This window comes from Hyperolius riggenbachi, chromosome 2 (assembly GCF_040937935.1).
Source record: "Hyperolius riggenbachi isolate aHypRig1 chromosome 2, aHypRig1.pri, whole genome shotgun sequence".
NCBI lineage: Eukaryota > Metazoa > Chordata > Amphibia > Anura > Hyperoliidae > Hyperolius > Hyperolius riggenbachi.
The window spans coordinates 417,832,031-417,848,296 of NC_090647.1; the positions used below are offsets into that span (position 1 = coordinate 417,832,031).

The 16,266-nt window shown below is 44.4% G+C and overlaps 1 protein-coding gene across 2 annotated transcripts in view; it reads left to right on the forward strand.

Moving 5' to 3' along the window:
- The window catches only part of SRPX (sushi repeat containing protein X-linked), a 196,877-nt gene that overhangs the window by 140,937 nt on the left and 39,674 nt on the right, over window positions 1-16,266 (forward strand). For both annotated transcript variants that reach the window (XM_068269881.1, XM_068269882.1), the window contains 2 exons: window positions 2,028-2,219; window positions 13,840-14,016. In XM_068269881.1, coding sequence (XP_068125982.1) covers window positions 2,028-2,219; window positions 13,840-14,016 — 369 coding nt within the window. The remainder of the gene's footprint in view (window positions 1-2,027; window positions 2,220-13,839; window positions 14,017-16,266) is intronic.

A 16,266-nucleotide genomic window follows, 5' to 3' on the forward strand; every position in this document is an offset into this window, starting at 1 on the left:
ACCGCAAAGCTCACAAACTTGGTCATTGAGTAATTGAGTAATTGTGTGTTAGGGTTAGGAAAAGTGGGCGCAGCCAACACCAGCCAAATACATAATCGGGCAATGCTGGGTCATCAGTAGGCGGAGACAAATACAAATTTCACTGAGAAAATGTAAACTGCAGCAATTCTTACACTATTAATGGTAGGGTTCTCAAACTTTGCACAGTTGGTCACTGGGTGACTGAGATTAATATTCAGAAAAGTGGGTGGAGCCTACAAAAGCCAATCAAAATCCACCTATTAATCTTTAAGGGGACTATTTAATTGATGCCATTCTTGCACTGTTAATGGCACAAGCCTCTTGCACTGTTAATCACCTGTACCTGGTACAGTTGGCCATTGGGTGATTGGGGTTCAAATTCAGAAAAGGGGTGGAGCCACAGCCAATCAGATTTATTTTATTTCAATGCAAATTATTGATGCTAAAGACCTCAAAGCTCACAAACTTGGTCATTAAGTAATTTTGTGTTTGGGTTAGAAAAAGTGGGCGGAGCTAGCACCAGCCAAATACATACCTGGGCAATGCCGAGTCTTCAGTGGGTGGAGACAAACACAAATTTCACTGGGAAAATGTAAACTGCAGCCATTCTTACACTATTAATTGTGGGGTTCTAAAACTTTGCACAGTTGGTCACTGGGTGACTGGGATTAATATTCAGAAAAGTGGGTGGAGCCTACAAAAACCAATCACAATTCACCTATTGATTTTCAAGGCAAATATTTAATTGCTGCCATTTTTGCACTGTTAATGGCACAAGCCTCAAACCTGGTACAGTTGATCATTGGGTGACTGGGGTTAAATATTTAGAAAAGGGGTGGGGCTACAAACAGCGAATCAGATGTGTTTCATTTCAATGAAAATTATTCATGCCAAAGACCACAAATCTCACAAACTTGGTCATTGACTATTGACAATTGTGTGTTAGGGTTAGAAAAAGTGGCCACAGCCAACAGCAGCCAAATACATACCCGGGAAACATCAGGACATCAGTGGGTGGAGAAAAATAAAAATTTAACTGCCAGAATGTAAACTGCAGCCATTCTTACACTGTCTGTCAATGGCAGGGTTCTTAAACTGTGCACAGTGGGTGACTAGGATTAATAATCAGAAAAGTAGGTGGAGCCTACAAAAGCTAATCAAAATTCACCTATTGATTTTCAAAGTATTGGAGCCACAGCCAATTATTGATGCCAAAGACCGCAAAGCTCACAAACTAGGTAATTGTGTGTTAGGATTAGAAAAAGTGGACAGAGCTAACACTAGCCAATTACATACCCAGGCAACGCCGGGCGACCAGCTAGTATATATATATATATATATATATATATATATATATACACTCCAGTTAGTCCAGTGTTTATTGTGTATGATCTTTGCTTGTCTTTTGACGCTGATTCTGTCTCAATCCTCTGTACTGCAGTCATCTGATATTCTGTGTATGACCTCAGCCTCAACTTAGCCTTTTGCTGGGCATACACGCCGTCGAGGGGAGGATTATCAATCGAGCCTGACGGCTCGATTGATAATATCCGACGTGTCCGATCACCGCTGGGATCGATTCTGCGCTCGATCCCCGCAGGCGGACAATAGCGGCGAATCGAGCGGGTGATAAGACGCGCCGGTAGGGCCGAGCGGGAATCGATCCACGCGGACGAGCGGGGACGCAGCTAATCGGCCCCCGGATCGACCCGTGTATGCCCAGCATAAGTCTCATCCTATTGTACCGCAGCCTCTGATCTCATGTGTATGACCCTAGCTTACGTTTTGACTACGATTTATATGAGCCTCAGTATATATGCCTCATACCTAGCGTGATAAACCTTAAGTAAAATGTTTGAGAATGTTTATCCCACGTTAACCTAAATATATCTTTAAAATGTAAGGCATTCGGTTATGGATTTTTTTTTTTATATAGAGGACACTCTTTTAGGCAATTGATTTTTAAAATGTAATTTGCATTTTATCTTATTCATTTTTCGTGACAGATGCCCCATGGTGCTCTCCAATCAAAGTTAAAAGTGGCCATGCCTCTTGTTCGAGCCCTGTTCGATCCTACTATAAGACTGTGAAAGGGACTCGATGCAATATCCACTGTCAAAAAGGCTACGAACTTAGTGGAGCATCCCAAGTAATCTGCCAGGCAGATAAGCGATGGTCTGGGAAGTACGTATGCAAGCGTAAGTATCCCATGTTTGTAGATTTTGAACTAACTAACACTATGTTTCCACTCCATCTATGCCTAACACTTAACATGTCCCTTAACTGACTGTGGCTTCCCTGTAAGCCCTAACAGACACTGTTATTTCATCTCTGCCTAACTCCTCCAACCAGTAGATCTATCTAGTCCTGACTAATAATCCACCTTCTCACTTAGGGCCCGTTTCCACTTGTGCGGTGCGAATTAGTAGCGGAAAACGCAAAAACGAATTCGTACGCGGATGCGAATTTTACCGCGAATTCACGGGCGTTTTCGCATATGTTAGTAAGTATGCGAACTTAACCATGTCAGTGCCTGTGTGCTTTTACATTGATTTTATGCGAAAACACCCGTGAATTTGCGGCAAAAATCGCTGTAAAATTCACATACAAAAACGCATGCGAATTTCCTATTAAATACATTGTATGTGAATCACACACCACAAGGCGGTGTGCGAATTCTGATGGCTCTGCCGTGCAGATTTTCCCTGCACACAAAACCGCACAGGCTTTCTGACAAGTGGAAACAGGCCCATCCACTTGTATTGGTTATGCGAATCTGCATGCAGAAAACGCATGCAGATTTGCACAAGTGGAAACGGGCCCTTACAGATGATCTGCACCTTCATATGAGAGTGGTTTCCCATCAAAAAATGTACCTTCTCCTTTAGAATTTTTTTTTGTGAGCATTTTTATGTGGGAAAAGATGGCACAAAGTCTACCAGTAGGCTCTTCCTGGTGTATTGAAGGGGACTGTATGCACTGTAGCATGAGCAAAATCCCATCCCTTACTCAGTGTTGCCAACCTTTCAAGTTATTTTTTACTGACAAATACCTAAAAATTGACTGACAAAAGATTTTTTTTACTGACAAAATCCCTGCGCGGCGCACCTTTAAAATGGGCGTGGTCACGCGACAGAATGTGGGCGTGTTCATGGGTGGGGCCAAATATACATGATTTTAGTAGTGCTGTAAAATGTCTGCCGGGGAAGTTTGAGCTCTGCCATAGTGCCCCCCCCACCCTTCCCCCAAAATACATGTAATCTTACATTTCACCAAAAATCCACGTAAAAGTACAGATAAAATGGCAGTGGTTCCCTAGAAATAGATGTAATCTGGCAGCAGCGATTCCCCCAAAATACGCATAATCTGGCAGTAGTTCCCCAAAATACACTTAATCTGATAGCAGTGGTTCCCCAAAAATATGTAGCCCCAGGTCTATAGGTGTCCCCAGAATAGGTGGCCAGCGGTATAGATGTCCCCAGAACAGGTAGCCAGGGGTAGAGATGTCCCCAGAACAAGTAGCCAGGGGTATATGTGCCCAGTATATGTAGGCAGGGGTATATGTCCCCAGTATATGTAGCCAAAGGTATATGTCCCCAGTATATGTAGCCAAAGGTATATGTCCCCAGTATATGTAGCCAGAGGTATATGTCCCCAGAAAATATGTAGCCAGGGGTATATGTGCCCAGTATATGTAGCCAGGGGTATATGTGCCCAGTATATGTAGGCAGGGGTATATGTCCCCAGTATATGTAGCCAGGGGTATATGTGCCCAGTATATGTAGCCACTAGCCAGAGGAATATGTCCCCAGTATATGTAGGCAGGGGTATATGTGCCCAGTATATGTAGGCAGGGGTATATGTCCCCAGTACATGTAGCCAGGTGTATATGTCCCCAGTATATGTAGGCAGGTGTATATGTCCCCAGTATATGTAGGCAGGGGTATATGTGCCCAGTATATGTAGGCAGGTGTATATGTCCCCAGTATATGTAGGCAGCGGTATATGTCCCCAGTATATGTAGGCAGGTGTATATGTCCCCAGTACCTGTAGCCAGGTGTATATGTCCCCAGTATATGTAGGCAGCGGTATATGTCCCCAGTATATGTAGGCAGGTGTATATGTGCCCAGTATATGTAGGCAGGGGTATATGTGCCCAGTATATGAAGGCAGGTGTATATGTCCCCAGTATATGTAGGCAGGGGTATATGTGCCCAGTATATGTAGGCAGGGGTATATGTGCCCAGTATATGTAGGCAGCGGTATATGTCCCCAGTATATGTAGGCAGGGGTATTTGTGCCCAGTATATGAAGGCAGGTGTATATGTCCCCAGTACCTGTAGCCGGGTGTATATGTCCCCAGTATATGTAGGCAGCGGTATATGTCCCCAGTATATGTAGGCAGGTGTATATGTCCCCAGTATATGTAGGCAGCGGTATATGTCCCCAGTATATGTAGGCAGGTGTATATGTCCCCAGTATATGTAGGCAGTGGTATATGTCCCCAGTATATGTAGGCAGGGGTATATGTCCCCAGTACATGTAGCCAGGTGTATATGTTCCCAGTATATGTAGGCAGGTGTATATGTCCCCAGTATATGTAGCCAGGGGTATACGTCCCCAGTTCCTGTAGCCAGGTGTATATGTCCCCAGTATATGTAGGCAGCGGTATATGTCACCAGTATATGTAGGCAGGGGTATATGTAGTCAGGGGATTATGTCCCCAGTATATGAAGGGACATATACTCCCCTCCAGAACGAAGTGTGGTGCGGTGGCTGGCAGCGGACGGAACTTACCTCCGTCTCGTTGCAGGCGCGGGATGGATTTGCCGCTAGTCTGTTCTGGTCCAGACCAGAGCAGCGGCACCAGAACTTCCGGCGCTTGGAGCGAGACGGAGGTAGGTTCTGCCCACTGCCAAACGCTGCCCCACACTTTGTTCTGGAGGGGAGAGCGAGCGAGGGAGGGAGAGCCCTAAGGTGAGGGAAGGGGGGAGACATCCGTTCTTCCCCACCACTGATCCCACAGCTCTCCCTCTTCTCTGTGCTGCTTCCCTCCTGCTCACAGGGCGGCCTTACGGACTCTGATGAACTCCTTACGGAATTCACGGGCAGCTAAAATTGTAACAAAATTTACGGAATGCCCGAAAATTTACGGGCGGTTGGCAACACTGCCCTTACTCGTCACTGCCTTCTGGATGCTAAACAGGAGGTGAACATTTAGGCTGGGTGCACACATAGCAGAAACGCTAGCGTTGCGTAAAACACTGCATTTTATGTAGCAATGTTAGTCAATGGGATGCAGAAAAAAATGCAGAGACCTGCGATTTACAGTATGTGTTTCAAGAACGCTGGTTTTGTTGCATATTATGCAGGATAGCTACCAAAACACACATAATAAAAGTCAATAGAAACGCAATGTATTACGTTTTGTATGTGTTTTTTTTTTAAATAAAGATTTCTGATGTGTTTCTGCTTCCTGTTGTCTTCCTAGTGATTTGCATTACTGTAAATATAAAAACGCATACAAAACGCATATGCGTTTTACATATGTGAACCGCAAACGTATTAAAACGCACGCAGAATGCATGAAAAACACATCTGCGTTAAAAAAAACCGCAGACACACCAAAAAAGAAGTAAAAACACATCACAAAATCGCACAGGCAACTACATAAAACGTTCCTTTTTCACACTATGTCATATGTGAACCCAGCCTCTCTGAAGAAATAAGGAAATCTCCAACTGGTCAGCATGATGAAAAAGATAGGCACTAATTGATCAGGAAGCTTTGGTCAGCAGCACGTTGGTTATCACTTGATTGGCAAACCAGGAAATTGTCTGTCAGGGCTGGTGCACACCAAAACCCGCTAGCAGATCCGCAAAACGCTAGCAGATTTTTAAACCCTTTTTTTTATTTTTATGAGGCGTTTTGCTAGCGTTTTGCGGATTGCTGCTGCGGTTTTCAGTATAGTAGATTTCATATATTGTTACAGTAAAGCTGTTACTGGACAGCTTCTGTAACAAAAACGCCTGCAAAACCGCTCTGAAGTGCCGTTTTTCAGAGCGGTTTGCGTTTTTCCTATACTTAACATTGAGGCAGAAACGCATCCGCAATCCAAAAAATGCCTCACCCAGGCATTTTTCGTTTCTGCAAAACGCCTGCCGCTCTGGTGTGCACCACCCCATTGAGATACATTGACCAAGCAGATCCGCAGCCGCAAGCGGATCTGAAAACGCCCAAAAAGCCGCTCGGTGTGCACCAGCCCTACGAGATGATCATCAACCCTCTATACAAAAGTGTTGAACTGATAAGCAGAAGCAGTGCCACCACCTTGGGAGTGTGGTGATTAAAGAGAACCAGAGACGAAGCACCCTCATGTATTTTATTACATTTATCAGTGGGAACATGACAGTAAACACCTACCCTGATTTTAGTTTCATTGTTATCTGCTTAATTAGTCTATTATCAGCTGTGATAAGAATCCCCAACTGGCTCAGTCCAGGTTTGACCTGGAAACATTATAGCTGAGTCACTCTTCTGTGCAGTCTTTTCAAGCCCAAGCCTGCCACCTCCTGGCTTAGATTTCCTGCTTTGCATACTGAGAGCTGTGATGACATGGGAGGGGCTGCTCCTGCTGAGAGAGAAGCTCTGTGGCTGCAATATGATCCCTGTGTGCTCTGTGTGCACTAGATACTGATGATGACTGCAGTTTCATTCCTATGAGAGACACTTCCTACAGGCAGCTGTACATCATACCAAAATGAAAGCACACAGATGAAAGGCTGCATTTAGCCTAGATAGCAGCCTAGTCTCATATAGCCTAGACAGCACATCCAGAACAACTCATAACCCGGAAAGAGAAGGGATATGAGCCGGCGGCCATATTTGATTTTTCCTGGAGCAATAATGGATAAAAAAACACAAAAAAAGGCACACCAGAGCGGCAAAATTATCAGGTAGAGCATTTATTCTTTACAAGCTATTGACTGATATGTTTATTTTGTGTGAAACGTTCATCTCTGGTTCCCTTTAAGCTGCACTTGACTAACCCAGTAAGGATAGCATTACAAGGAAGTCACTTAGGAATATTTAAGCAACAATGTCATTTTATCTAATTTTTCAATTGCTAAGTGCTAAAAGGTTTTTTTTTTATGATCAAACATTATCTCATTGGAGAAAACACCGGAGAAAAGTAAATAGGATATGGCCTTAAGGCCCATATGCAATTCACTTTTTCTGCTGAGTTTTCTCCTAGGCGATATTTTCATACCTTATCAATAAAGAGCCTTTTAAGCCACCAGCAAACAAATAAATAATCAATATAATTTTGATAGTACTTTTTCATCATTTTTTGGGTACTTATTCAATTGTAAAATGCCTAAAAGTTTTATAGAGAATATGAAAATTATCTCCTATTAGATATCTCAGGAGTAAAAGTTAATTACATATGTCATGTGCCTATGTGTCTTCCAGTATTCACCATTGTTTTTTTACTTTAAGCTCTTTATGAATCTTTATCGAATCTTGGAAATGTGACCAAACTGGGATCTGTTATTTGCTGCACAATAGACAGCCTTTTTATTCAATATAGTGTATACAGTAATGTGAAAAACTATTTGCCCCGTCCTGATTTCTTATTCTTTTGCATGTTTGTCACACTTAAATGTTTCTGCTCATCAAAAACCGTTAAAGATAACATAATTGAACACAAAATGCAGTTTTAAATGATGGTTTTTATTATTTAGTGAGAAAAAAAACTCCAAATCTACATGGCCCTGTGTGGAAAAGTGATTGCCCCCCTTGTTAAAAAATAACTTAAATGTGGTTTATCACACCTGAGTTCAATTTCTGTAGTCACCCCCAGGCCTGATTACTGCCACACCTGTTTCAATCAAGAAATCACTTAGGGCTCTTTCACACGTGCGGGGATTTTGAGTGTTAACACAAACGGCTAACATTTGAGTTAACCAAGGTAAAATTAAAGTCCATAGACTTTCATTTTACCTTTCACACCCGACTGTAACGATTGTGGAATTCTCTCCGTGATCAGTGCACAGGACGTGCGCTGACACTGCGGAAATCCTCCATAAGCGTATAATTTGAGGGAACCCAGCAAAAGGTGCAACGCACCTGTAGAGGGAAATTCCTGTCGGCAGGTGGAGCTGTGGAGGATTTCCGCAGTGTCAGCACACGTCCTGTGCGCTGATCACGGAGAGAATTCCACAATCGTTACAGTATGACCAGCCAAACCGAAATTCCCAGTGTAGAGGGAATTTCCGATTTGTACGTTTTGGTCGAATATGGGTCCTGTATCTTTAAGAGGTTTAAGATACTGGACTCTGAAACCAGAGATGAGTTCATTTCAGAATGTTCCAGATTCTTGGGTAATCCTGAATTTCAGGCCACCAATATTTCCACTTGGAGTGGTCAGATTGCTTACAATCTTTTCCAAGGGGATCTGTTCGTGTGGGCTTATGAGTATGCCAGACACGAGAATCTGAGACATAACCCTCGCAGATTTCTGGCTCATGTGTTTTCTCGTAAGCTTGGAACTTGCATGCCAAGTTATTTCTATGAGTTTTTTCCTGCAATGCATGATGCTGATCAGATTAGGTTATGCAACATTTCTCTGTCATTACCATATGTTAATGAGTTGGTGCTTGCAGGCCAATCTGCTGATTCGGCTTGTCAGCCTAAAGATTCGTTGCCCATAGCAACCATAAATAAAGAGGTTATTTCTGTCAAGTCTGAAATGTGCAAGACCATTCAGTATGATAATCAGTTCAATGTTCAATGCCACTTTAGCTTCTAAGCAGATGCAAGAGAACTGCCTGGATACGTTTCTTGCATTTAAACAGACATGCAAAGTGGTTAAAAAGGGAAAATTTAAAAATCGCAAGCATCTGAATAAAACACTCCCTAATGATGTTTACAATGATGTTGCTCAGTCTCTGGGTTTTTTGCCCCAATCCAAAGCTTATGTGGATCCTATTATAGGTAGGATTGCACACTATATTAAAGCAGTTAAAAAATCTGTTCTTGTTCCTGATCTCCACCCATATGGAGATTATCTTGATACTGGCTTGTTTGAACCTCCATTTGCCTCATGGGATATTGGGGCCTTGATGGAGGAATTTGATTTTGATTGCGATTTTTACATCGCAAAAAGTGAAGATGTCTTGAATGATTGTCTCGATTCCATGTACCTTTTGATTGATTCCGATGAATGTGACGAGGGTGATGTGGATCTGGTGATTTATGTGTGGCAGACGATTTTGGATGAGTTGCACACACACCAATCAATTGATTCCAATAAAGAGACATTGTTGTTGGATGATTGTTCCTGCCTTTCTGGGGTAAAGCATGTGAGTCTTGACATTGTGCAATCTGAAATGCATGGGTGTACCACTGTGGTTGATTCCTGTGCAAATCCTGAAAGATTCTCTCCTGACTGTGTGCAGTTTAAATCTATGCAATCCAATGCCTGTTTCTCGGATGTTCCTGCAGATTGTGATCAGCATGAATGTGCCAGTTTTCTCAAGGATGTGTGGGACCCCTTGTCATTTAGAGACAGATCTTTAAGATCTTCCATCTGTGATCCTGCTATGGGGAAAATTCCTAAATTATGCAGCGTCAAAAGTAAAATTAATATGTCTAATAAAGTTTTTCCTGATGTTGTCGCTATTTCTACTGCAAATGAGTCTTTGTCTCACCCTGTTCACACCTGTAAGGGCCCGTTGCCTGGTGACAGTTGCTTCAGTGTTTCTGTCCTGATCGCCTTACAGTTTGCTCCGCAGATCGCGGAGGTTTGCGCTATGGAAGCGTCAGTTTCACAACCTAAAGCGATTTTTGATTCGCAAATTTTGCATTCTGACTCCTCGGATTTGACATTGTTAGCTGAATCTAAGAGTGAGACAGCGCTTCGTTTTTGCGAATCTGATGCTGAAGCTTCTTTGCTTTGCCCAGAGAAGCTTTCTCTGAACCTGCCCTGTACCATGAATGAAAACATGATCACCACTCGCACTGACATTTGTGAGTCCCTTTCTTGTTCTGAGGAGAATGCTGATTCTGCACCCTGTACTCTGGATGAGTTAATATGGCCTTGTTTAGAGTCTCCTACAGTGTCCCTAGAAGCTCGTCTAGGTATTGCTACTATACTCACCTGTTTTTCTGCAGTTCTGGAGTTGCAAGCTAGTTTGACTGCTACGCAGAATTCTGGGTGCAGTGAGATTAAAGTTATGGAGTCAGTGTGTGTTCCAGTAAATATTCCTGTACATTCCGCTCATAATGATGATATTATTGTCACAGAGATTTCTAGGTTTGAGTCCAAGCCTTCTTTTGAAAGTCCAGTGCTTGAGACCACTGCTCATGATGATTCTCTGCCTGGTTTTGGTCTTGTTGTAATGGACTCTGAGGTTGGCAGTTCCTCGATGTGTCCTGAGGTTCCCCTTGGGCTAGTGTACCCCGATGTGTTCTGTGACCCAGAAAGCCCAAGTGTGTCTCGGTTGCCAGCCTGCTCAGATGCTTCCTCGGTGGAAACCTGTTCTGATGTTGCCTGCCTGCCTGCCTGCCCAGAGGTGGTCCCTGAAGGCCCTGGTCTTGATGCTTGTCCTGGTAATTCTGAATCCGGAATTGTCATTGGTTCCATAGGGGTTCTTGATAGTTCTCTGTGTGAGCCTGGTGATCGTTCTGCCCTCCTGGGATCTCTGCGGAGCTTCAAAGTGTTCTGGGAGATCCTGGGAGAAATATTTCCTGGTACCTTGGATGAGATCAGCAGTGGGTGCTTTGTGGAAAGGGACACTTCGAATGGGTATTGTGGCAGGTTTGGTATTTTTGGACGGTCCCTGGAAGGTGGTGGGCATGGCTCGGTGGGTGTCGATGGCTTCTTCTCTGGCATTCACAGTCCTGATGGATGTTACACTGAGACTTGTGGTACTGATGGGCATGTTTCGGTGGCTTCTCCTTCCGATGAGGTCGGTTTCGGGTGGGCTGACTCTGGAATTGGGCCTTGTCGGGCTGTCCTGACCTTCATGAGTCTTCAGTTAGAGTCTTTTGCAAATATCAGGTTAGAGGCTCGTCTGGAATCCGACCCTACGGGGGGGGGGGGGGGGGGGGTACTGTGAGACTCCGCCTTGCTCTTTGTTTAAAGATTAGCTCAGAGTAATTCCTGGGACTGCACTAGGCAGGTTCCCTAGTGCAGTTAGGATTGCATATCTGTTTGTTTGTCTGTTACGATTGTCCTGTCCCAGCGGTGGTCGACAGGATATCGTTCTGTGTGTCTGGGTGCTAACCGGAACAGCGGTTGTTACTGGTAGCCCCTTCTGATCTGTCTTTGCCTGGATCGCACTCGCCTTGCGCTAGTGCTGTGGATCCGTCTCTCTCACTTATTCCTGTTTTCGTGTATCTGTCTTGTCTGCTACGAACGCTTGCTGGAGGCTCGGTGAGGTAACCGTTAAGCAAGCGTTAGCGTCCTCTGTTTCATGTTTGTCTGTCGGTGGTTAGTTAGGCGTGCTTGTCTCTGTTGTGCTTATCACGCGGAGACCGCGCAGAAAATGCGTTCGCTGTTGCGCATGAGTGCGGTGTTCGCGTATAGTTAGCGTTTGTTATTTTCCTTATCTTCTCATTGTATGATTTGCTGTGCCTTTGCTACTCTCGTGCTCTGCCTTGCTGTAGCCTTGTGTCACCTCTGGCAATCGCCTCTCTCGCGATTGCGTTCCTACTTCATATCTGCTGTTGTGTATGCACTGTCGCGGGTTGGCGACTAGTTTGGTGCACACACATACAATCTGTCCCTGTGCTCATTCTCTTTCGCAATCGCTTCTCTTGCGATTGCGTTCTCACTTGGTTTCCTCTGTTGTGTGTCCGCCGTCGCAGGTTGGCAGCTAGATTGGTGAATATACATTCCTCATCTGTGCTTATTCGGTCTTGTGTCGCTGTTAGCAACTGCCATCTCTGGCGATTGCCTTCTCACCTTATCTTCCTGGTTGTGTGTTCATCGTCGCAGGGTGGCGACTAGATTGGTGGACACACATACCCTCTGTCGCTTTGATCTCTCTCTTTCAGGGCTATCTTGCCCTGCGTTTCTTCCCTTCGTACAATTCCTGTCTGGCGTCTGTGGTAGGGCAGAGGAGCTGTTCCTCTGCACTCCACAGCTCCACTTGCCGACAGGCATTTCCCTCTACAGGTGCATTGCACCTTTTGCTGGGTTCCCTCAAATTATTACGCTTGTGGAGGATTTCCGCAGTGTCAGCGCACGTCTTGTGCGCTGATCACGGAGAGAATTCCACAATCGTTACACCGACGCTGCGTTTTGATGCGTTGCGGTTCCGACGCACCCGAGCGCAGTTTTTCATCCAACGCACCCGCGAGCCGGCGTTTTCCGTCGGGTTTAATTACCAGCTACCGCTGCTGATTGCGTTGCACCGCAGATACCCGACGACATGCCGCAGGCAGACAACGTGTGCAGGAGAACGGCTCCTGCACGCGTTGGCTGATGTGAAAGAGCCCTTATATAGCTATCTGACACAGAGAAGTAGACCAAAAGCACCTCAAAAGCTAGACATCATGCCAAGATCCAAAGAAATTCAGGAACAAATGAGAATAAAAGTAATTGAGATCTATCAGTCTGGTAAAGGTTATAAAGCCATTTCTAAAGCTTTGGGATTTCAGCGAACCACAGTGAGAGCCATTATCCACAAATGGCAAAAACATGGAACAGTGATGAACCTTCCCAGGAGTGGCCGGCTAACCAAAATTACCCCAAGAGCGCAGAGAAAACTCATCCGAGAGGCCACAAAAGACCCCAGGACAACATCTAAAGAACTGCAGGCCTCACTTGCCTCAATTAAGGTCAGTGTTCACGACTCCACCATAAGAAAGGGACTGGGCAAAAACGGCCTGCATGGAAGATATCCAAGGCGCAAACCACTTTTAAGCAAAAAGAACATTAAGGCTCGTCTCAATTTTGCTAAAAAACATCTCAATGATTGCCAAGACTTTTGGGAAAATACCTTGTGGACCGACGAGACAAAAGTTGAACTTTTTGGAAGGTGCATGTCCTGTTACATGTGCCATAGAAGTAACACAGCATTTCAGCAAAAGAACATCATACCAACAGTAAAATATGGTGGTGGTGGTAGTGTGATGGTCTGGGGTTGTTGCTGCGTCAGGACCTGGAAGGCTTGCTGTGATAGATGGAACCATGAATTCTACTGTCTACCAAAAAATCCTGAAGGAGAATGTCCGGCCATCTGTTCGTCAATCCAAGCTGAAGCGATCTTGGGTGCTGCAGCAGGACAATGACCCAAAACACACCAGCAAATTCACCTCTGAATGGCTGAAGAAAAACTTTGGAGTAGCCTAGTCAAAGTCCTCACCTGAATCCTATTGAGATGTTGTGGCATGACCTTAAAAAGGCTGTTCATGCTAGAAAACCCTCAAATAAAGCTGAATTACAACAATTCTGCAAAGATGAGTGGGCCAAAATTCCTCCAGAGCGCTGTAAAAGACTCGTTGCAAGTTATCTCAAACGCTTGATTGCAGTTATTGCTGCTAAGGGTGGCCCAACCAGTTATTAGGTTCAGGGGGCAATTTCTTTTTCACACAGGGCCATGTAGGTTTTGAGTTTTTTTTCTCACTAAATAATAAAAACCATCATTTAAAACTGCATTTTGTGTTCAATTATGTTATCTTTGACTAATAGTTAACGGTTTTTGATGAGCAGAAACATTTAAGTGTGACAAACATGCAAAAGAATAAGAAATCAGGAAGGGGGCAAATCGTCTTTCACATCACTGTATGTATTTTTATTTTCTTTAGAAAAAAGATGTCTACCTCTCACTATGCCTGAAAATGGAGGATTTAAATGTACAGATGGTGCATACTTTAACTCCAGATGTGAATATTACTGCTCACCTGGCTACCAGCTGAAAGGAGACAGAGTTGTAACCTGCATGGACAGCAAGAACTGGAGTGGGAGAGCAGCAACCTGTGTTGGTATGTTTCATTTTCAAAAACACATTAATGGCACAATGTGAGAGAATAATAGCATGTTTATTATCAAAGCAGGATTGCTTAGTGCTTTTCTAATCATCAGACTTTTTAAAATGAAATCTAAAATAATTTGATTTTATTTTTCTTGCTTCATGAATTATATTTTTCATATATGTTTTCTGATTATCACATAGCGTGATCATCTTCCGGGGCACGACGGTGCTGCGTAAGAAAACAAACATGTACATAAAAGTGGATACAACTAGTATGGTATACATAAGAATACAGATGTTGGTACATAATACAGAAGTGGTGGACAATGTAATAGTTATAGTGACAATAATATGGTGATAAAATGTACAACTTACAAGACACAAAAGGGAAAGAATAATGCCCTTGGCAGTTTACAATCTAAAGGAAGGGGAAGGAAACAAGAGATGGGGCAATGGGGGGTTGATTCACTAATAGACAGAAAAATACTGTAGAGAGAGATACGAATATATCCAAGAAACAATGAGGCTCCTAATATCTAAAAATGACAGTGCCTGGAGGAGCAGATTGGGGTCAACAATGTCAAACTCAGAGGATAAATTAAGCAGGATGAAAATCAGAATCCAAATTAGAATCCTCTTTATTCACCAAGTGCGTCAGGTGCCCTACCCAGAATTATTTGCATTACACAAGGCAATTACATGAAGCAAAAACATATTGCAAATAACAACATATAACATAATAACAGTGCAAATAACAACATAGTGTCATATGACATTACAACCAGAGACACAGTGCAACCGATGGAAAACTATATTAAGACACGTACGGTGTACGACATAGGTGCAGTACGGTAGCACCCCAGAGATACTGGGGATGAAGTCCAGGAGGTTACATTCCAGAGGGGGCTTGGATTCAGCAGGAGGACTGCTGAACCCTGCAGGGCACCTGTATTAGTGAATCTTACAGTGGAAAAGTAACTGCCGAATCTGCTAGCTGCATCCTGTTGGTAAGGAAGTCTTTGATCCAAGCACATCAAAGACTGTACTGAATGGAGTAATGGCCTTTGGATTTAGCTGTTAGGAGGTCATTGGCTACTTTTGTGGGGGTTGTTTCTCTGCAGTTGTTGGAGGTCAAGCCAGACTGGAGTTGGGTGACCAGGGAGTTAAGTGATCACTTAATTCTGCATGGACATGGCATTCTAGTAATTTGGAGGTGAAGGGGAGAAGTGAAACTAGGCAGTGGCTGACAGAGGCGTCTCACCCATCAGGCAACTATAAATATTCGCCTGAAGCGCGGTGGGATGGTATGAGCGCAACGCAGGGGGCCGCGCGCCGCGACTGCTACTGAAGTTTGTGGGGTTTTTTTTTATGATGGCACGAGTATTTTGTTTACTACGTGCGGTGCCGCCTCTAACTCCGCCCCCCGCCCGTCACCATGGCCGGTGCAAGCTACATAGGCTGTAGCAAATAATCAGTTTGTCTACTCTGCACAATGTCGCCCCGTTCCATTCACAGCGCCCTGCTTTTCTGTGTACAGTGAAGCCTGTGCGGGTGTACAGGCAGTGCAGAGTGCGGCTTAACACAGTGGCGGGGAGTCTGCAAATTAAGAACCCGGAACAGAGTAGTAGCAGTCTAGCAGAGCAGCGTTAAGCAACAGAAGGCAGCTGCTGCATGCTCATTGCAGCCTAGCTTAGCCTGCTATTATGTCGCCTAGTTTCTTCTGCACGGCACAGATTAAAGCCTCCCCGGGTGCCAGAGCAATAAAGAAGAGGGGTTCAGCTGACAGCTGGTTATCTTGTGCTTTGTCTCTGCTGTAAGTAAAGGCACTATTCACCTCTGTCCATCCTGTGCCTTCACCTCCGTGCTCACCATACCTCTGATCTTTATCACTCAGCAGGCTGTCTCTGCCAGCTAAAGTTGCTTGGAGGTCAGAGGTCTTGTAGTTGTACGCTGCTGGTGCTGGTCATCCAGGCAGTGGAGGAAGGAACAATCTCAGCCTAATGATTTGAAGTGTCTGTTTCCCCTGCCTGTCTTATAATACAAACACAGCACACACATAAGGTGTCCAGGGACTTCTTCCAGCCCCCTCTAGTCATCCTGGTCCCTTTTTGTCTTTCTGCCTCATTCCATTCAGTAGCTGTCTCCTCTGAAACTGCATGCACAGCCCCTGCCAGGCTCTGGCTGGATTGCACTCCTATGGTCAAAAGTGTTCTTCGCTTGTGCAATTAGAAAGAATTGCAGCTGCGCATGTGCTGAACAT